At 44.9% G+C, this 15,160-nt stretch overlaps 2 protein-coding genes across 2 annotated transcripts; both read left to right on the top strand.

Moving 5' to 3' along the window:
* The first annotated feature begins 514 nt into the window (after nt 1–514).
* On the top strand, nt 515–2,478 carry LOC140912607 (olfactory receptor 5G9). The gene is made up of 2 exons (XM_073347263.1): nt 515–1,428; nt 2,439–2,478. Exons 1-2 carry the CDS (start codon nt 515–517, stop codon nt 2,476–2,478), a joined length of 954 nt encoding a protein of 317 aa, XP_073203364.1.
* Nucleotides 2,479–11,687: 9,209 nt separating this feature from the next.
* On the top strand, nt 11,688–12,626 carry LOC140913749 (olfactory receptor 5AP2). The gene has a single exon (XM_073350548.2). It carries the CDS (start codon nt 11,688–11,690, stop codon nt 12,624–12,626), a length of 939 nt encoding a protein of 312 aa, XP_073206649.2.
* Nucleotides 12,627–15,160: the final 2,534 nt, after the last annotated feature.

Genomic DNA, 15,160 nt, shown 5'->3' with positions numbered 1-15,160 from the left:
CCTCCTTTGGTTGGAAACAAATAGGCAATTACACAGTCACTGAAGCTAGGGCTTTTCCAAAAAGCTTAATTAGCACAGGAAGCAACTTTACCCTAAACGAACATGCCAAGCCGCAGAGCTCCCCTTGCCCAAAGAGAGTAAAATGATTAACACTCCTTTGCGCTCACCCCTTCTTTAGCTAAGGAATAATCCCTTTAGGCTGATGCTTTCCCAGCAGAGTCACGAGTCACTGTTTTCTGTCTGGATTAGTGAACAGGAGTGTTAGTGTGGGGGGGGCATGATTAAGATGCCTATCATTGTATGTGCACAGCCTGTGCATTTTATCAAACACCTGGAATGACCAGCTGTGAACATCTGGCTCTGTGGACGAAGCCCTTCCTGGAGTGGGTACTGATGTCCATTAAGAAACTGGTCTCCATTTATCATCACTTACTTCATTACGGAGAAGGGACAGGTTTTCTGCACCATCCACCTGCCCACATCTCTGTAGCAGCCTGATCTCTGTGCGGAGGAGATGGAAGAGGGAAATCACTCAGAGGCAACTGAGTTCATTCTCTCAGGATTGACAGATCGTCCAGAGCTGCAGGTCCCCCTGTTTATGGTGTTCCTACTGATTTATGGTATCACCCTGGTGGGGAATGGGGGGATGATCTTGTTAATCAGGATTGATCCCCGACTCCACACCCCCATGTACTTTTTCCTCAGTAATTTGTCTTTCTGTGACCTCTGCTATTCCTCAACAATTTCCCCTAAGATGCTGCTGAATTTCTTTGCCGAGAGGAAAAGCATTTCTTACACGGCCTGTGCTGTGCAAATGTATCTCTTTGTCTCTTTTGCAGATATTGAGTGCCTCTTGCTGGCTGTCATGGCATATGACCGTTATGTGGCCATCTGTAACCCGCTGCTCTATAGGGTCACTATGTCCAGGCAGCTTTGTAAGCAGCTGATGGCTGGGGTGTGCGCTGTGGGGTTGGTAGATTCAATGATACACACATTTTGTACATTTCGGCTGTCGTTCTGCAGCTCCAACATTATCAGTCATTTCTTCTGTGACATTCCCCAACTACTGGCACTCTCCTGCTCTGACACCCGCATCAATGAGATTGTGATGTTTGCCTTCATTGGCTGTATTCTAGTGAGCAGCTTTGTGACTGTCCTCCTCTCCTATTTCTATATCATCTCCACCATCCTGCAGATCCACTCTGCTGAAGGCCAGCGCAAGGCCTTTTCCACCTGCACTTTCCACTTGACTGCGGTGGTAATATTTTATGGCATCCAACTCTTCATTTATTTACGTCCCACCTCCAGCTATTCCATGGACATGGACAAAATAACCTCAGTGTTTTACACACTGGTGATCCCCATGTTGAACCCCCTCATCTACAGCCTGAGGAACAGGGAAGTTAAGGATGCCCTGAGGAAAGTAATGAATAAACTCCTAACCAATTCTCGAATCTGTTAACTCAATACCATAAGAGTGATGGGGAGTGGAAACAGGTGAATTCAATTCCCAGCCCTTTTTAATGTAATTTCACATATCCTATGATAGTATTGTTCATTACTGTTACTTTTATTAATTTTTTTGTATTCCAACAAGGCCTGTAGGCCCCAATTAAGATCAGGGTTTTATTAAGCTACTCTCCCAGCAAAATTCTAGGGGGCACCTGTTTCACATGTGTGAATATATGTGGTGTGCTTTGAAAACATAGATCTATATGTATTGGGAAAGAAGAGGAGGGCATCTAATCTATCTCTCCCTCTGCTTTGTATTGGGTTTAGTTTCAATATGCAGTTGCAAGTATGAAGTGTGTGGTTTCTGTGGCTGAACCAAAGGGAGTTTTGTACACACTCCTGATCCTCTGTAGCCCTTTATGTCCTCTGTGGGGTTGTTGTAGAGATTGTCGCCGGGTTTGTATCCATTCATGTGGAGGAGAAAAGTGATTTCCATCACAACGGCCTTCATTTTAAGTTAAGGGAGCAACAAAACAACAAGTAAGAACAAGATTAACATATCAAAAAGAGAACATGGTGTGTGTGCATCCTCTGTGAGAAGCTGCACTGAACTGAATACAAAGTAAAATGGAAAGGGTGAGTTTTCTCTAGGACATAAATTATACAGAAAGAAAAAGTCATATCAGACATGAGATGTTTATACCACATCAGCAGGTTAGCTATGAGGTCTTACTTTTAGTTCTTAGGGTAAGTCCTATGGACTCTGAAGAATAGGATTCTGGGAATTGTACAGCTCGGGTTACAGATAGTGAGAAATGAGTAGAGCTGGGACAATAGCAGATTTTTGGGTTCATGGGTGGTTATAAAACATTCAGAAACAAATTCAGTTCAATCTGATCCAAATCTGAAAATTCCTTAAATGTTTGGCAAATTGAAAACATTGACAGAAATGTCCTGTGGGGTCGAAGGAACTATTTAGCATGACCAGAAATGGAACATTTCCTTTCCTTCCTGGATACTTTTTGATGTCAAAGCAAAGACAATGTAGAGCCACACTGACAAAAGTGATGGGAATGGAAGAGGCAGTAATGGTGCTGTTTCCCTTGTAGACTTTAACCTAGTGATTAGATCACTCCCATTGGTAGTGGGAGATTCTGGTCAATCCTCCCTCTCTCTGATGGGGAGAAACAATTTGAAAGTGGGTCTCCCACATTTCTGGACAGTATCCTGGTGACTGGGCTATGTTCTGTCCTGCATCATTTTCAGGACTGGTCTACGCTACTCCTGTAAATTGATCTAAGTTATGCTACTTCAGTTATGCTACTGACTAAGTCCACACCATGCTATGTCAATGGGAGAGTTACGTTACTGAAGTACTGTAACACAGATAATCCAACAGCGTTAGTGTAAATCAGCCCTGAGGAATATCCACAATGGAACACAGTCTCTGAGGGACGTGGAGTACAGATTTCAACAGGTGAGCGCTCTCCCACTGACTTAGCATGTCTTCCCCTGACCTTCTCAATCAACACCATTTCATCTATTGCAGTAGTACCAATTGAGCCAGTTGTGTAGATACGGCCTCAGTCTCTCCTGTTGAAGCTCTTGCATTGTGGATAAAACACGGGAAGAATCACAGGGCCAGAAAGAGAGAATGACTCTACAGACAAGTGGTTCGGGGCACCAACATGTTCAACTTCGTGTCTCTGTTCCGATTGTTTTTTAATTAGTTTTCCACTGTAGAACAACTTTGAAAGGAGAGATTGAGAGCAACCCAGACAGGAATAGCACATCACTCAGGGGCTGGGATGCTTTCTGGAAATACAGGAAACTCAAGTGCACATCTTTGCCCAGCACTGGACAGAAGGGAGAATTGAACCTGGATCTCTCACCTCACACATGAACACCCTACCTATTGAGCTAAAAATTACAAAGAGAGGGAGCATCACCACCTCCTACCACTGGCTGCTTTGCGACCAGCACCTAAATCCTCCTCCCCCACACACATTGTTTTGGGACAAGGCTATTAGGAGACTTTGTAACACATTTGTGAATAATTTCAGGTGAACTCCAATGCCATGGTTTTTTACAATAAATTATTCATAAGTTTAATAGTGAAAAGTGCAAGGTCATGCATTTAGGGATTAATAACAAGAATTTTTGTTATAAACTGGGGACGCATCAATTGGAAGTAATAGAGGAGGAGAAGGACCTCGTAGTATTTGTTGACCGCAGGATGACTATGAGCCACCAATGTGATATGGCCGTGAAAAAAAGCTAATGCGGTCTTGGGATGCATCAGGCGAGGTATTTCCAGTAGAGATAAGGAGGTGTTAGTACCGTTATACAAGGCACTGGTAAGACCTCATCTGGAAGACTGTGTGCAGTTCTGGTCTCCCATGTTTAAGAAAGATGAATTCAGACTGGAGCAGGCACAGAGAAGGGTACTCAGTTCCTTACAGGCCAAGGACAAATTCCCAGGAAAGCTCACATGTGGATTGGCATCTCTCAAAGTTCATTGTTAGCTTAAGTGTTTCTCGATTGGGCACTTTCAGAGAATAGCCTTTTCTCAAGAAGCTGACCAAGTGCTTCACTGAGGCTACTTAAAATCAAACAAGGACATAACGAGTATTCATAACTTCGAATACAAAAATGTTACATGCATGGAAATAGGAATAATATATGCAGTATATCATAACCTTTGCAGAGATATTTCTTACATGGCATATCTAGCATAAACCACATTCCAGTTATGTCATATTTACACTCATAAGCATATTTCTAAAAAGCATTATGGGGTGCAACGTCACATCCTCCTCCTGAACACACTGCCAGAGGCTTGGACACTGTCCATGGTGGAGGCAGTGCATGTAAAATCCCTGTTTGTTTCTGTTCACACCCCTTTTTAGTACCTTTAAAACGTATGATGTCATTCATAGGTTTTCTAGCAAGGTTTGGGGTTCTTGGTCCCCGGATGTCTCAAAAGAGGATGGGGTGTAGTATTGCTAATTGAAGGTAGACAGCAATATCTGTTAAAGTGTAGGTGTCTTGGCATTTATCCACCAATGCCTTGAGGCAGTGTGCCTCAGTTTCCCCTTCCATACAGCAGCGTAGGCCTGTTATGCTTTTGATGCTATGCCAAGCTTCCAGCCTCTTTACAGTATAAGCCAAAAAGTGACATGCTTTGGGGACTGTCTTGTCATCATCGCTAGCATGAACAAAAGTTTTTTTTTTCCACAAAACAGTTGTGTCCCACATCTTTCAAGGGTTTATCACAAGTATTATCTACTTTGTCTTGACCAATAGATAAAGTAGGAAAAGTCACAAGATTAACAGAAAATCTTCGGCGGACAGGCTTTGTACACACAATGTAGCTTGTTTAGTGTCTATTGCACTTTCCAATTCCTTTGTGTACCCTGGTAGGTGCTCTGATGCAGATTCTTCTGCCTCGCTTTTAATTTAGGCATGTGTTTGAGGCTTTGGCAAGGAAAGGGGGCACTGCAACCATGCCTGCCCTTGGCCCCTCCCTCTTTTGAAACTTTCCAAGTGCAGAGTTTTTCTCCCACCAGCCTTGAAGAGACTGTGTTATTTTTTATAAGGATATCAGGAATAACATTCTTTGTGTGCTTTGAGCGCTTTGGATGGGTAAGATCCCTTCAATTACTAACAGGTAAGCTGGGTGGGCGCCTCTCTGATCACCCCCTCACCTTCTATCTGGACTTCCTTCTCTGGGCTCTCCTTGGGGTCAGACACTCCTGCGTCTCCCAAGAGGGAGGGTTACTCTGGTCCAGCTGTGGGCTCACAGCTACCAGCTATGACAGACCCTTCCCTGGCTAGCAAAATCCCGCTCTTTCCCTCAGGTTGGGCTTGCTTCCAGCTACAGAGTCCCTGGGGTCTGTTCCCACCACAGCGGTTACCAGGACTTCAACTTCCACCTTTGGGGTACATGTTTCTGTGCTCCCCAGAGCAGGGCCTGTCCCCTGCCGACCTGCAACTTCCTAGCAGTCAGCAGCTGGGACGGCCTCCTTGATACAGGTGGAATATTCCCCTCCCCCAGGCAGATGATCACAGGACAGGAGCTGGCTTTGTCCAGACCCTCCCGCAGGGACTTGCCTTGAGCCCCGGAGCTTCAGGAACTGATTACAGACATTCCTGCCCCTAAAGCTGCATGCTTCACTGCTACAGAGGAATTTAAGAGACTCTCTCCTATTCCCCGACTAGCCCAAGTGACTTCACACACACACCCTGCCCTGGGGCTTTGATCACAAGATTCCTTCTCGCTGTTAACCAAGCCTGGGGCAGATTCCGCCACATCAAAGAAATGATTCCCCAGTCGAAACAGTGCAAGATTGTGAGCCACTGTAGCAACAGTCAGCTCAGCCTGCAAATCACCAGTTTCCATGTGTACCTTAGCTAAAGGGGCAAGGACTTTCTAACCTCCCACCAGTTCTAATTCTGCCATTTTCCATGGCAACAGATCCTTCTCCTGGATCAGGTCTCTCCTGACCACAGAAATCTCTGCACCCATGTCCCTCAATCCTAGGAGAACTTTTCCATTCAGTTTAACAGCATGCATGTGCTCACAGCTTGGTTGGGTAGAAGCCACCTTAACAAATCCTGTGTGGAAAGAGGCAGCAGCCTGGTCTGAGAAGCAGCAGCTTCACCTGTTACCTGCTGACTGTTCCTACTCAGCAAAGGACATTTCTTCCTCAGGTGCTCAGTGGACTCACAATCTGAGCACCTCTTGGGCTCCTCTGCGTGTACAGGAGACTTGGGACGAGTAACAGGGGAATGGGGAGGTGAACGCTCAGCCTCCACTTTCCCTGGGATAAAACAGTAATTCTGCTTCCCCCAACCCTGTGTCCCTCTGCCACTGGTTTCTGTTTAGTTGCAGCTTGCGACAGTTCAAAAAAGTCAGCAAACTCAGCCAATCCACCCACTGCATCCAACTTTTTGTCCCACAAAACCTGTTTCTTAAATTTACCACAGTTTGAAGCATTATCAATACCCATCTTATTGAATATGTCCAGAGCTCTTCCAGTCAATTTTACGACCAATGTGGTCATTTTTTGATTGTCAGGAATTGTATGGAAGATGCACAAACGTGATGAAATATTCGGCAATATCACTGGACTCATCATACCGTGGACATTGTTGCTCCCATTTGTGTATTTTGGGGAAGTGGGGCCTGATGCTGGTGGGTTTTGTCTCTTCCACTCAATAACAGCCAGTTCATGCTTCTGGGCCTCAATCTGGGCCTCTTAACTCCAGGGCTCATTTGTCCCTGGCTGCCTCTGCTTCCCTAGCCCTTTTGTGGGCAGCTTCTTCCCTGGCTGCCTCTCCCTCTTTGAGCTTCAATTGAAACTCCATGTCCTTTGCCTTCTCTTCTGCTTCCAGTCTGGCCAGCTCTACCTTAGCAGCTGCCGCACTGGTAGTCATTATTCTGCTTTCTTGTGCTGGGCCACACCGCCTCTGCAGTTCACTGAAACTGAGATGCACTCAGCTCAGGGGCCTCTTAGTTAACAGAGACTTTCCCATTGCCCAGTGTCCAGGCTTTCTGGGCAGTCTGCAACTTCTGCAGTTTTAGCTTCTTTTGATCTTCACTCTTACTTATTTTGCTTCTTTTTCTGTCCCTATTTCCCTTACCCGAAATAAATAACAAACCAGTAACCACTTTGTCTGTTCTCCACCCACCACACCCAAAACTAATGCAAAATCACAACCAGTGTATCAAAGGAATCAGTTGTGCACAGATCCTGCTTGACTACACCACTGTGAGGTGTTGGGTCTCAGAAACCCCTTTGGGACTGCCACCTGATGTGCTGAGTCTCCCTCTGAACCTGTTTTCCCTGACAGCTTGGGACTTAACTACCTTATCTTGTTTGAGCCAAACACACTTGCCTGCTGCAAACCCAGATCCAAGTCTCAACCATGTCCCTCACAAGCTGCAGGCTTCACTGAAAACAACTTAAGAAGTGCTCCTGTCTCCAGCACTCAGATACCCAGCTCCCAATGGGGTCCAAACCCCAAATAAATCTGTTTTACTCTGTACAAAGCTTATACAGGGTAAACTCATAAACTGCCTTTATAACACTGATAGAGAGACACACTCTGCTGTTTGTCCCCTTCCCCCCCCCCCCCCCCCACCAGCTATTCATACATACTCAGGGTTAATTAATAAGTAAAAAGTGATTTTATTAAATACAAAAAAGTAGGATTTAAGTTGTTCCAAGTAATAACAGACAGAACAAAATGAATTACCAAACAAAATAAAATAAAACACATAAGTCTAAACCTAATACAATAAAAAACTAAATGCAGGTAAATCTCACCCTCAGAGATGTTGCAATAAGCCTCTTTTACAGACTACACTTCCTCCTAGTCTGGGTCCAGCAATCAATCACACCCCTGTAGTTACTGTCCCTTGTTCCAGTTTCTTTCAGGCATCTCCTTGGGGTAGAAAGACTACCTTCTGTGACAGCTGAAGACAAAATGGAGGGGTTTCCCCAAAGGCTTATACAGTCTCTCTTGTGTGTGGAAATCCCCTCCCCTCTCCTAGGGAGAATCCAGCTCCAGATGGAGTTTTGGAGTCACATGTCCATGCATGACTCAGTTCCTTACAGGCTGATGCCACATTCCCAGGAAAGCTCAGATGTGGATTGGTGTCTCTTCAAAGTTCATTGTTATCTTAACTATTTCCTGATTGGGCACTTACAGAGAATAGTCTTTTCTTGAGAAGTTTTTTTGATGGGAAATTAGATTTTCCATTCAACTCTTTTTTCCATGAAATTATCTTTTCCCTGAAAATTATAAGATTTCCAGCAACATGCCAAACTCTCCTCCTCCCTGAACCATGGCTGTGGGACTCTGGTGATGTTCCAGGGAAGTTCAGCAACAGAAGAGAACATCATGCATCATGGGGGATGTAGTCCAGCCTGGAAGCCTGGCCCATGGAAGAGATTGGTGGTGTGTGGTATCTGAGGCACCCCCATGGTATTTCCAGGCTGAAATGTTCAGTTTTAGAAAAAAAAAATTTGGTCTCTACAAAAAAATAACAAAACAAAAAAAAAACTTGTGGATCAGCTCTACGCAGTACCCAGCTGTCACTGAAAACAGCAGGATGAAATATACCCCAAATCTCATACTCTGTAACTGTGGTAGAAATTGCATCATTTAATAACACAGTGAGAAAGAGTAGGTTGAATTAATCCCCAGGACACCAATTACACTGAGGGTGGCTTTAGGTCACTGAATGCATTAAGAAAAGGAGTACTTGTGGCACCTTAGAGACTAACCAATTTATTTGAGCATGAGCTTTCGTGAGCTACAGCTCACTTCATCAGATGTTTACCGTGGAAACTGCAGCAGACTTTATATACACACAGAAATCATGAAACAATACCTCCTCCCACCCCACTGTCCTGCTGGTAATAGCTTATCTAAAGTGATCAACAGGTGGGCCATTTCCAGCACAAATCCAGGTTTTCTCACCCTCCACCCCCCCACACAAATTCACTCTCCTGCTGGTGCTAGCCCATCCAAAGTGACAACTCTTTACATAATCAAGTCGGGCTATTTCCTGCATAGATCAAGGTTTTCTCACATCCCCCCCACCCCCATACACACACAAACTCACTCTCCTGCTGGTAATAGCTCATCTAAACTGACCATTCTCCAGGTTTAAATCCAAGTTAAACCAGAACATCTGGGGGGGGGGGTAGGAAAAAACAACGCTTCCTCAGCTCTCGTCCCCTAAAGCCCCTACTCTACTTGCGCTATATTGATGACATCTTCATCATCTGGACCCATGGAAAAGAAGCCCTTGAGGAATTCCACCATGATTTCAACAATTTCCATCCCACCACCAACCTCAGCCTGGTCCAGTCCACACAAGAGATCCACTTCCTGGACACTACAGTGCTAATAAACAATGGCCACATAAACACCACCCTATACCGTAAACCTACTGACCGCTATTCCTACCTGCATGCCTCCAGCTTTCACCCTGACCACACCACACGATCCATCGTCTACAGCCAAGCTCTGCGATACAACCGCATTTGCTCCAACCCCTCAGACAGAGACAAACACCTACAAGATCTCTGTCAAGCTTTCTTACAACTACAATACCCACCTGCAGAAGTAAAGAAACAGATTGATAGAGCCAGAAGAGTTCCCAGAAGTTACCTACTACAGGACAGGCCTAACAAAGAAAATAACAGAACGCCACTAGCCGTCACCTTCAGCCCCCAACTAAAACCCCTCCAACGCATTATTAAGGATCTACAACCTATCCTAAAGGATGACCCAACACTCTCACAAGTCTTGGGAGACAGGCCAGTCCTTGCCTACAGACAGCCCCGCAACCTGAAGCAAATACTCACCAACAACCACATACCACACAACAGAACCACTAACCCAGGAACTTATCCTTGCAACAAAGCCCGTTGCCAATTGTGCCCACATATCTATTCAGGGGACACCATCACAGGGCCTAATAACATCAGCCACACTATCAGAGGCTCGTTCACCTGCACATCCACCAATGTGATCTATGCCATCATGTGCCAGCAATGCCCCTCTGCCATGTACATTGGTCAAACTGGACAGTCTCTACGTAAAAGAATAAATGGACACAAATCAGATGTCAAGAATTATAACATTCATAAACCAGTCGGAGAACACTTCAATCTCTCTGGTCACGCGATCACAGACATGAAGGTCGCTATCTTAAAACAAAAAAACTTCAAATCCAGACTCCAGCGAGAAACTGCTGAATTGGAATTCATTTGCAAATTGGATACTATTAATTTAGGCTTAAATAGAGACTGGGAGTGGCTAAGTCATTATGCAAGGTAGCCTGTTTCCTCTTGTTTTTTCCTACCCCCCCCCCCCCCCAGATGTTCTGGTTTAACTTGGATTTAAACCTGGAGAATGGTCAGTTTAGATGAGCTATTACCAGCAGGAGAGTGAGTTTGTGTGTGTATGGGGGTGGGGGGGATGTGAGAAAACCTTGATCTATGCAGGAAATAGCCCGACTTGATTATGTAAAGAGTTGTCACTTTGGATGGGCTAGCACCAGCAGGAGAGTGAATTTGTGTGGGGGGGTGGAGGGTGAGAAAACCTGGATTTGTGCTGGAAATGGCCCACCTGTTGATCACTTTAGATAAGCTATTACCAGCAGGACAGTGGGGTGGGAGGAGGTATTGTTTCATGATTTCTGTGTGTATATAAAGTCTGCTGCAGTTTCCACGGTAAACATCTGATGAAGTGAGCTGTAGCTCACGAAAGCTCATGCTCAAATAAATTGGTTAGTCTCTAAGGTGCCACAAGTACTCCTTTTCTTTTTGCGAATACAGACTAACACGGCTGTTCCTCTGAAACCTGTCTGAATGCATTAATTAGGTTTTATGGCTATCTGAGCTCACTTATTCCCAGTTGCTTAAGGAATCATGTCCCACAGATCACAAATCTCTGTATAAAACTTCCCAAATGCTCCAAACTTGCAGATTTTGTCAATGGGGAAACACCACCACATCTCTCTCTCTCTTCTCAGCAGGCACGTGCTCTGGTCCTGAATTACAGTCACACACGTCCACACGCAGACACCATGGTGATCAACAGGTATTAAATTCCAGACCTGCGGCACTAAAAGACTCAGCCCCAACTCCTACCCCTTCATCTAAAGAATGACCTGCTGGGCTCGAAAAAAGAGGCAATTACATAGTCACTGAAGCCAGGGCTTCCCATTATGTCTCTGGGTTTTCATACAGGCTCAAGTAAATGCTAAAAAGCTTAATTAGCACAATGAGCAACTTTACCCCAAACAGAGAAGCCAAGCCACAGAGCTCCCCTTGCTCAAAGAGGGTGGAAAGATTGACACTCCTTTACTCTCACCCCTTGTTCAGCTAACAAATAATCTCTTCAGACAGAGATGATTTTCGCCCTGGTTCTCTCACAGCAGAGTCACAAGTCACTACTTGTTGCTCGAAGTAGTGAACAGGAGTGTTTGTGCAGGGGGCATGATTAACCTGCGTGCCATTGTATTTGCACAGCATGTGCATTTTATCGAACACCTGGTATGACCAGCTGTGATCAGTACCAGCGGGTACTGATGACCATTGAGAAACTGATCTCCATTTATCTTCAATTACTTCATTACAGAGAAGGGACAAGTTTTCTGCACCATCCACCTGCCCACATCTCTGTAGCAGCCTGATCTCTGTGCGGAGGAGATGGAAGAGGGAAATCACTCGGAGGTGACTGAGTTCATTCTCTCAGGACTGACAGATCGTCCGGAGCTGCAGGTTCCTCTGTTTGTGGTGTTCCTACTGATTTATGGTATCACCCTGCTAGGGAATGGGGGGATGATCTCGTTAATATCAATTGATCCCCGACTCCACACCCCCATGTACTTTTTCCTCAGTAATTTGTCTTTCTGTGACCTCTGCGTTTCCTTGATAATTTCCCCTCACATGTTGCTGAATTTCTTAGCCAAGAGGAAAAGCATTTCTTACACTACCTGCGCTGTGCAAATGTATCTCTCTATCGCTTTTTCAGATGTTGAGTGCCTCTTGCTGGCTGTGATGGCGTATGACCGTTATGTGGCCACCTGTAACCCGCTGCTCTATACAGTCACCATGTCCAGGCAGCTTTGTAAACAGCTAGTGGCTGGGGTGTACGCTGTGGGGGTGGTGGATTCAATGATACACACATGTGTTACGTTTCGGCTGTCATTCTGCAGCTCCAACATCATCAATCATTTCTTCTGTGACACCCCCCCACTGTTGGCGCTCTCCTGCTCTGACACCCGCATCAATGAGATTGTGACATTTGCTTTCATGAGCTGCATTACAGTGAGCAGCTTTGTGACTGTCCTCCTCTCCTATGTCTGTATCATCTCCACCATCCTGCAGATCCGCTCTGCTGAGGGCCGGCACAAAGCCTTCTCCACCTGCTCTTTCCACTTAACTGCTGTGGTCCTGCTTTTTGGCACCTTCCTCTTCATGTATTTGCGTCCCACCTCCAGCTATTCCATGGACAGAGACAAAGTGACCTCAGTGTTTTACACGCTGATGATCCCCATGTTGAACCCCTTCATCTACAGCCTGAGGAACACAGAGGTGAAGGATGCCCTGAGGAACTCAATGAAGAAACTCCTAACCAATTCTTGAATCTGTTTAACGCTGTATTGGTTTCGTGGTGGGGAGTGGAAACATGTGAATTCAATTCCCAGTCCATTACTAAGAAATTTCGCAGAGCCCATGGGAGTATTGTTCATTATTGTCTTGTTATTACTTTGTTTGTATCCCAACAAGGTCTGCTGGCCCCAACTGAGATCAGTGGATGAAACATGGGAAGCATAACAGAGCCAAAGAGAGAGAATGATTTTATAAGCTGGTGGCTAGGGACACCCACCTAGAGCGTGAAAAGTTCAACTTTATGTCTCAGGACATTGGGTGGCTGTTCGAGAGGGGCTTCTGTGACCCAACCCATCACAGAGAGTTTAGGAATAAAATTAGGAATAAAATTGCAAAAGTAAGAGAGAGAGATGGGGGAGAGAGCGAGAGAGAGTGTGTGAGCATGTGTGTGCGTGCACGTGCAGGGGGAGGATAGCTCAGTGGTTTGAGCATTGACCTAGTAAACCCCGGGTTGTGAGTTCAATCCTTGAGGGGGGCATTTAGGGACTGGGGCAAAAATTGGGGATTGGTCCTGCTTTAAGCTGCGGTTTGGACGTGATGACATTCTGAGGTCCCTTCCAACCCTGATATTCTATGATAGCTAGAATCAATGAATTTCTTCTGGACTAATCATTTATTGTCAAAAACAATACTGTTTGGATTGACCTGAAACTCTTCACAAATGTGTTACAAATACGCTGAATGGCTTTGTCCCAAAACAATGTGTGTGTGGGGGGGAGGATTTTCATAAAGGTCGCAGCACAGCCACTGTAGGAGGCACTGGTGGTCCTTCCCTTTGTAATTTTCACCCCAATAGTTGGGGTGTTCACCTGTGAGGTGGGAGATCTGGGTTCAATTCCCCCTTCTCTCCAGTGCTGGGCAAAGCTCTGTGTGACATTGCACTCCATATGCTTTATGAAAATATGCTTCTCAAAAAGACAAAACTGGAATATGCTTCATTCTAAGTGCCCCATGTAACATATCATTATAAATTTTATAATCTACTAAGTGTGTTCATCCTATTTGTTTACATGTATTATTTTTACGTCTGGAATTAGGAGAATAAGATATTAACTTGTATTACTGATTTAGACATATTAAGTGGAGGCCATTAAAGGTGCTTCAGAATCAATGAACTGTAAATGGCTCTTTTTACCTACAAGTCTTCCTGTGTACCTGTGGGATAATCCAGGAAGAATGGGGATTGGGGTCTTACAATGACAAGTGACCATGTCACCAGGTACTGAGCTCCATCTTGAAGCTGGTACTTTTCCTGAGTGGGGTGGAATTCCAAACAAGGGTTTCTCATCTTGGGGAAGTTCTATATAAAATGGGGAAGCAAACAATGAGTGTTTTCAGCTGGTTTAAGAGATGGCCTTCCCACCCCACAAGAATACCTGCAATCACCTAGAAACATAAGGACTGTAACCACAGGGGTGGGTGAGAGCAGGCTGGACCTAGGTCAGAAAAGGCATCTTTATCTGAAATAACATCTGGGGTGAGAAGTTAACTGATTTCTGAATGTATTAAGCTTAGCCTTGCTTGTTTTACTTTGTGATTTACTTTGTTCTATCTGTTACGACTTAAACCCACTTAAATCTGACTTTTTATACTTAATAAAATCACTATTGTTTATTTATAAACTCAGTGTGAATAATTGTTACCTTGTGGGCAAACAGCTGTGCATATCTTTCTTACAGTGATACAGGGGGCAAATATATTATTTACCCTGTATAAGCTTTATGCAGAGTAAAATGGATTTATTTGGGGTTTAGAGCCATTTGAGAGCTGGTTGTCTGCCTGCTGTTGACAGGTATCCTGCTGAGCTGGTTTCAGTCTACATATGCAGTTTTGGGGGTGTGGCCCGGACCCTTGGTCTGTGTTGCAGCTGGCTAGCATGTCTGGCTCAACAAGGCAGGGTTCTGGAGGCCCAGGCTGGCAGGGAAAACAGCACATGAGATGACAGGAGGGAGGGAGGGGGCTGGCATGCTTGGAGACTTTCTTGCAACATCTGTGGAGATGCTGCAGAGATCTTCAGTGTTAACCACCAGTGACCAAGAAATGAAGGGGAGTACAGTAACCTCAGTTTCATATTATATTCAAAAGGCCTCATGGGAGAGACAGAGATCGAGACCAGCTGATTCTCTGGCCCTCTGTGTTCCATTTCCACAAGGAAGGACATGGCAACTTGTTGTCCTGGGAGCAAAGATGATCCAGGGATCAAATCTCAAAGTCATCCCAGGAAGCAGCTCCAGAAGTATTAAGGGTAACGTTGGTGTCGTTAGCAAACAGGGAAAGATTCAGCTCTGATTTCACGGTTCTGATTTTAGGGTTCTGAGAAGATACTGCTTCCATCCTCAACTCATTGTAAGTGAAGGGTGGGAAAACAAAGAGGTAACACCAAGTCATGAGCAAATAAGCCAATTTCAGAACACTTCAGCCTTTAATTGAAATGAGAGTGAGCCATTCATGGGAGGGGAAGGAAGGAATTATTCTGAGAGGAGAAATTTCAACTTTTCTGAACATAT

Source organism: Lepidochelys kempii, chromosome 6 (genome assembly GCF_965140285.1).
Source record: "Lepidochelys kempii isolate rLepKem1 chromosome 6, rLepKem1.hap1, whole genome shotgun sequence".
NCBI lineage: Eukaryota > Metazoa > Chordata > Testudines > Cheloniidae > Lepidochelys > Lepidochelys kempii.
Note: the sequence above shows the minus strand (reverse complement) of the source record. Positions and strands in the feature narration are given on the sequence as shown.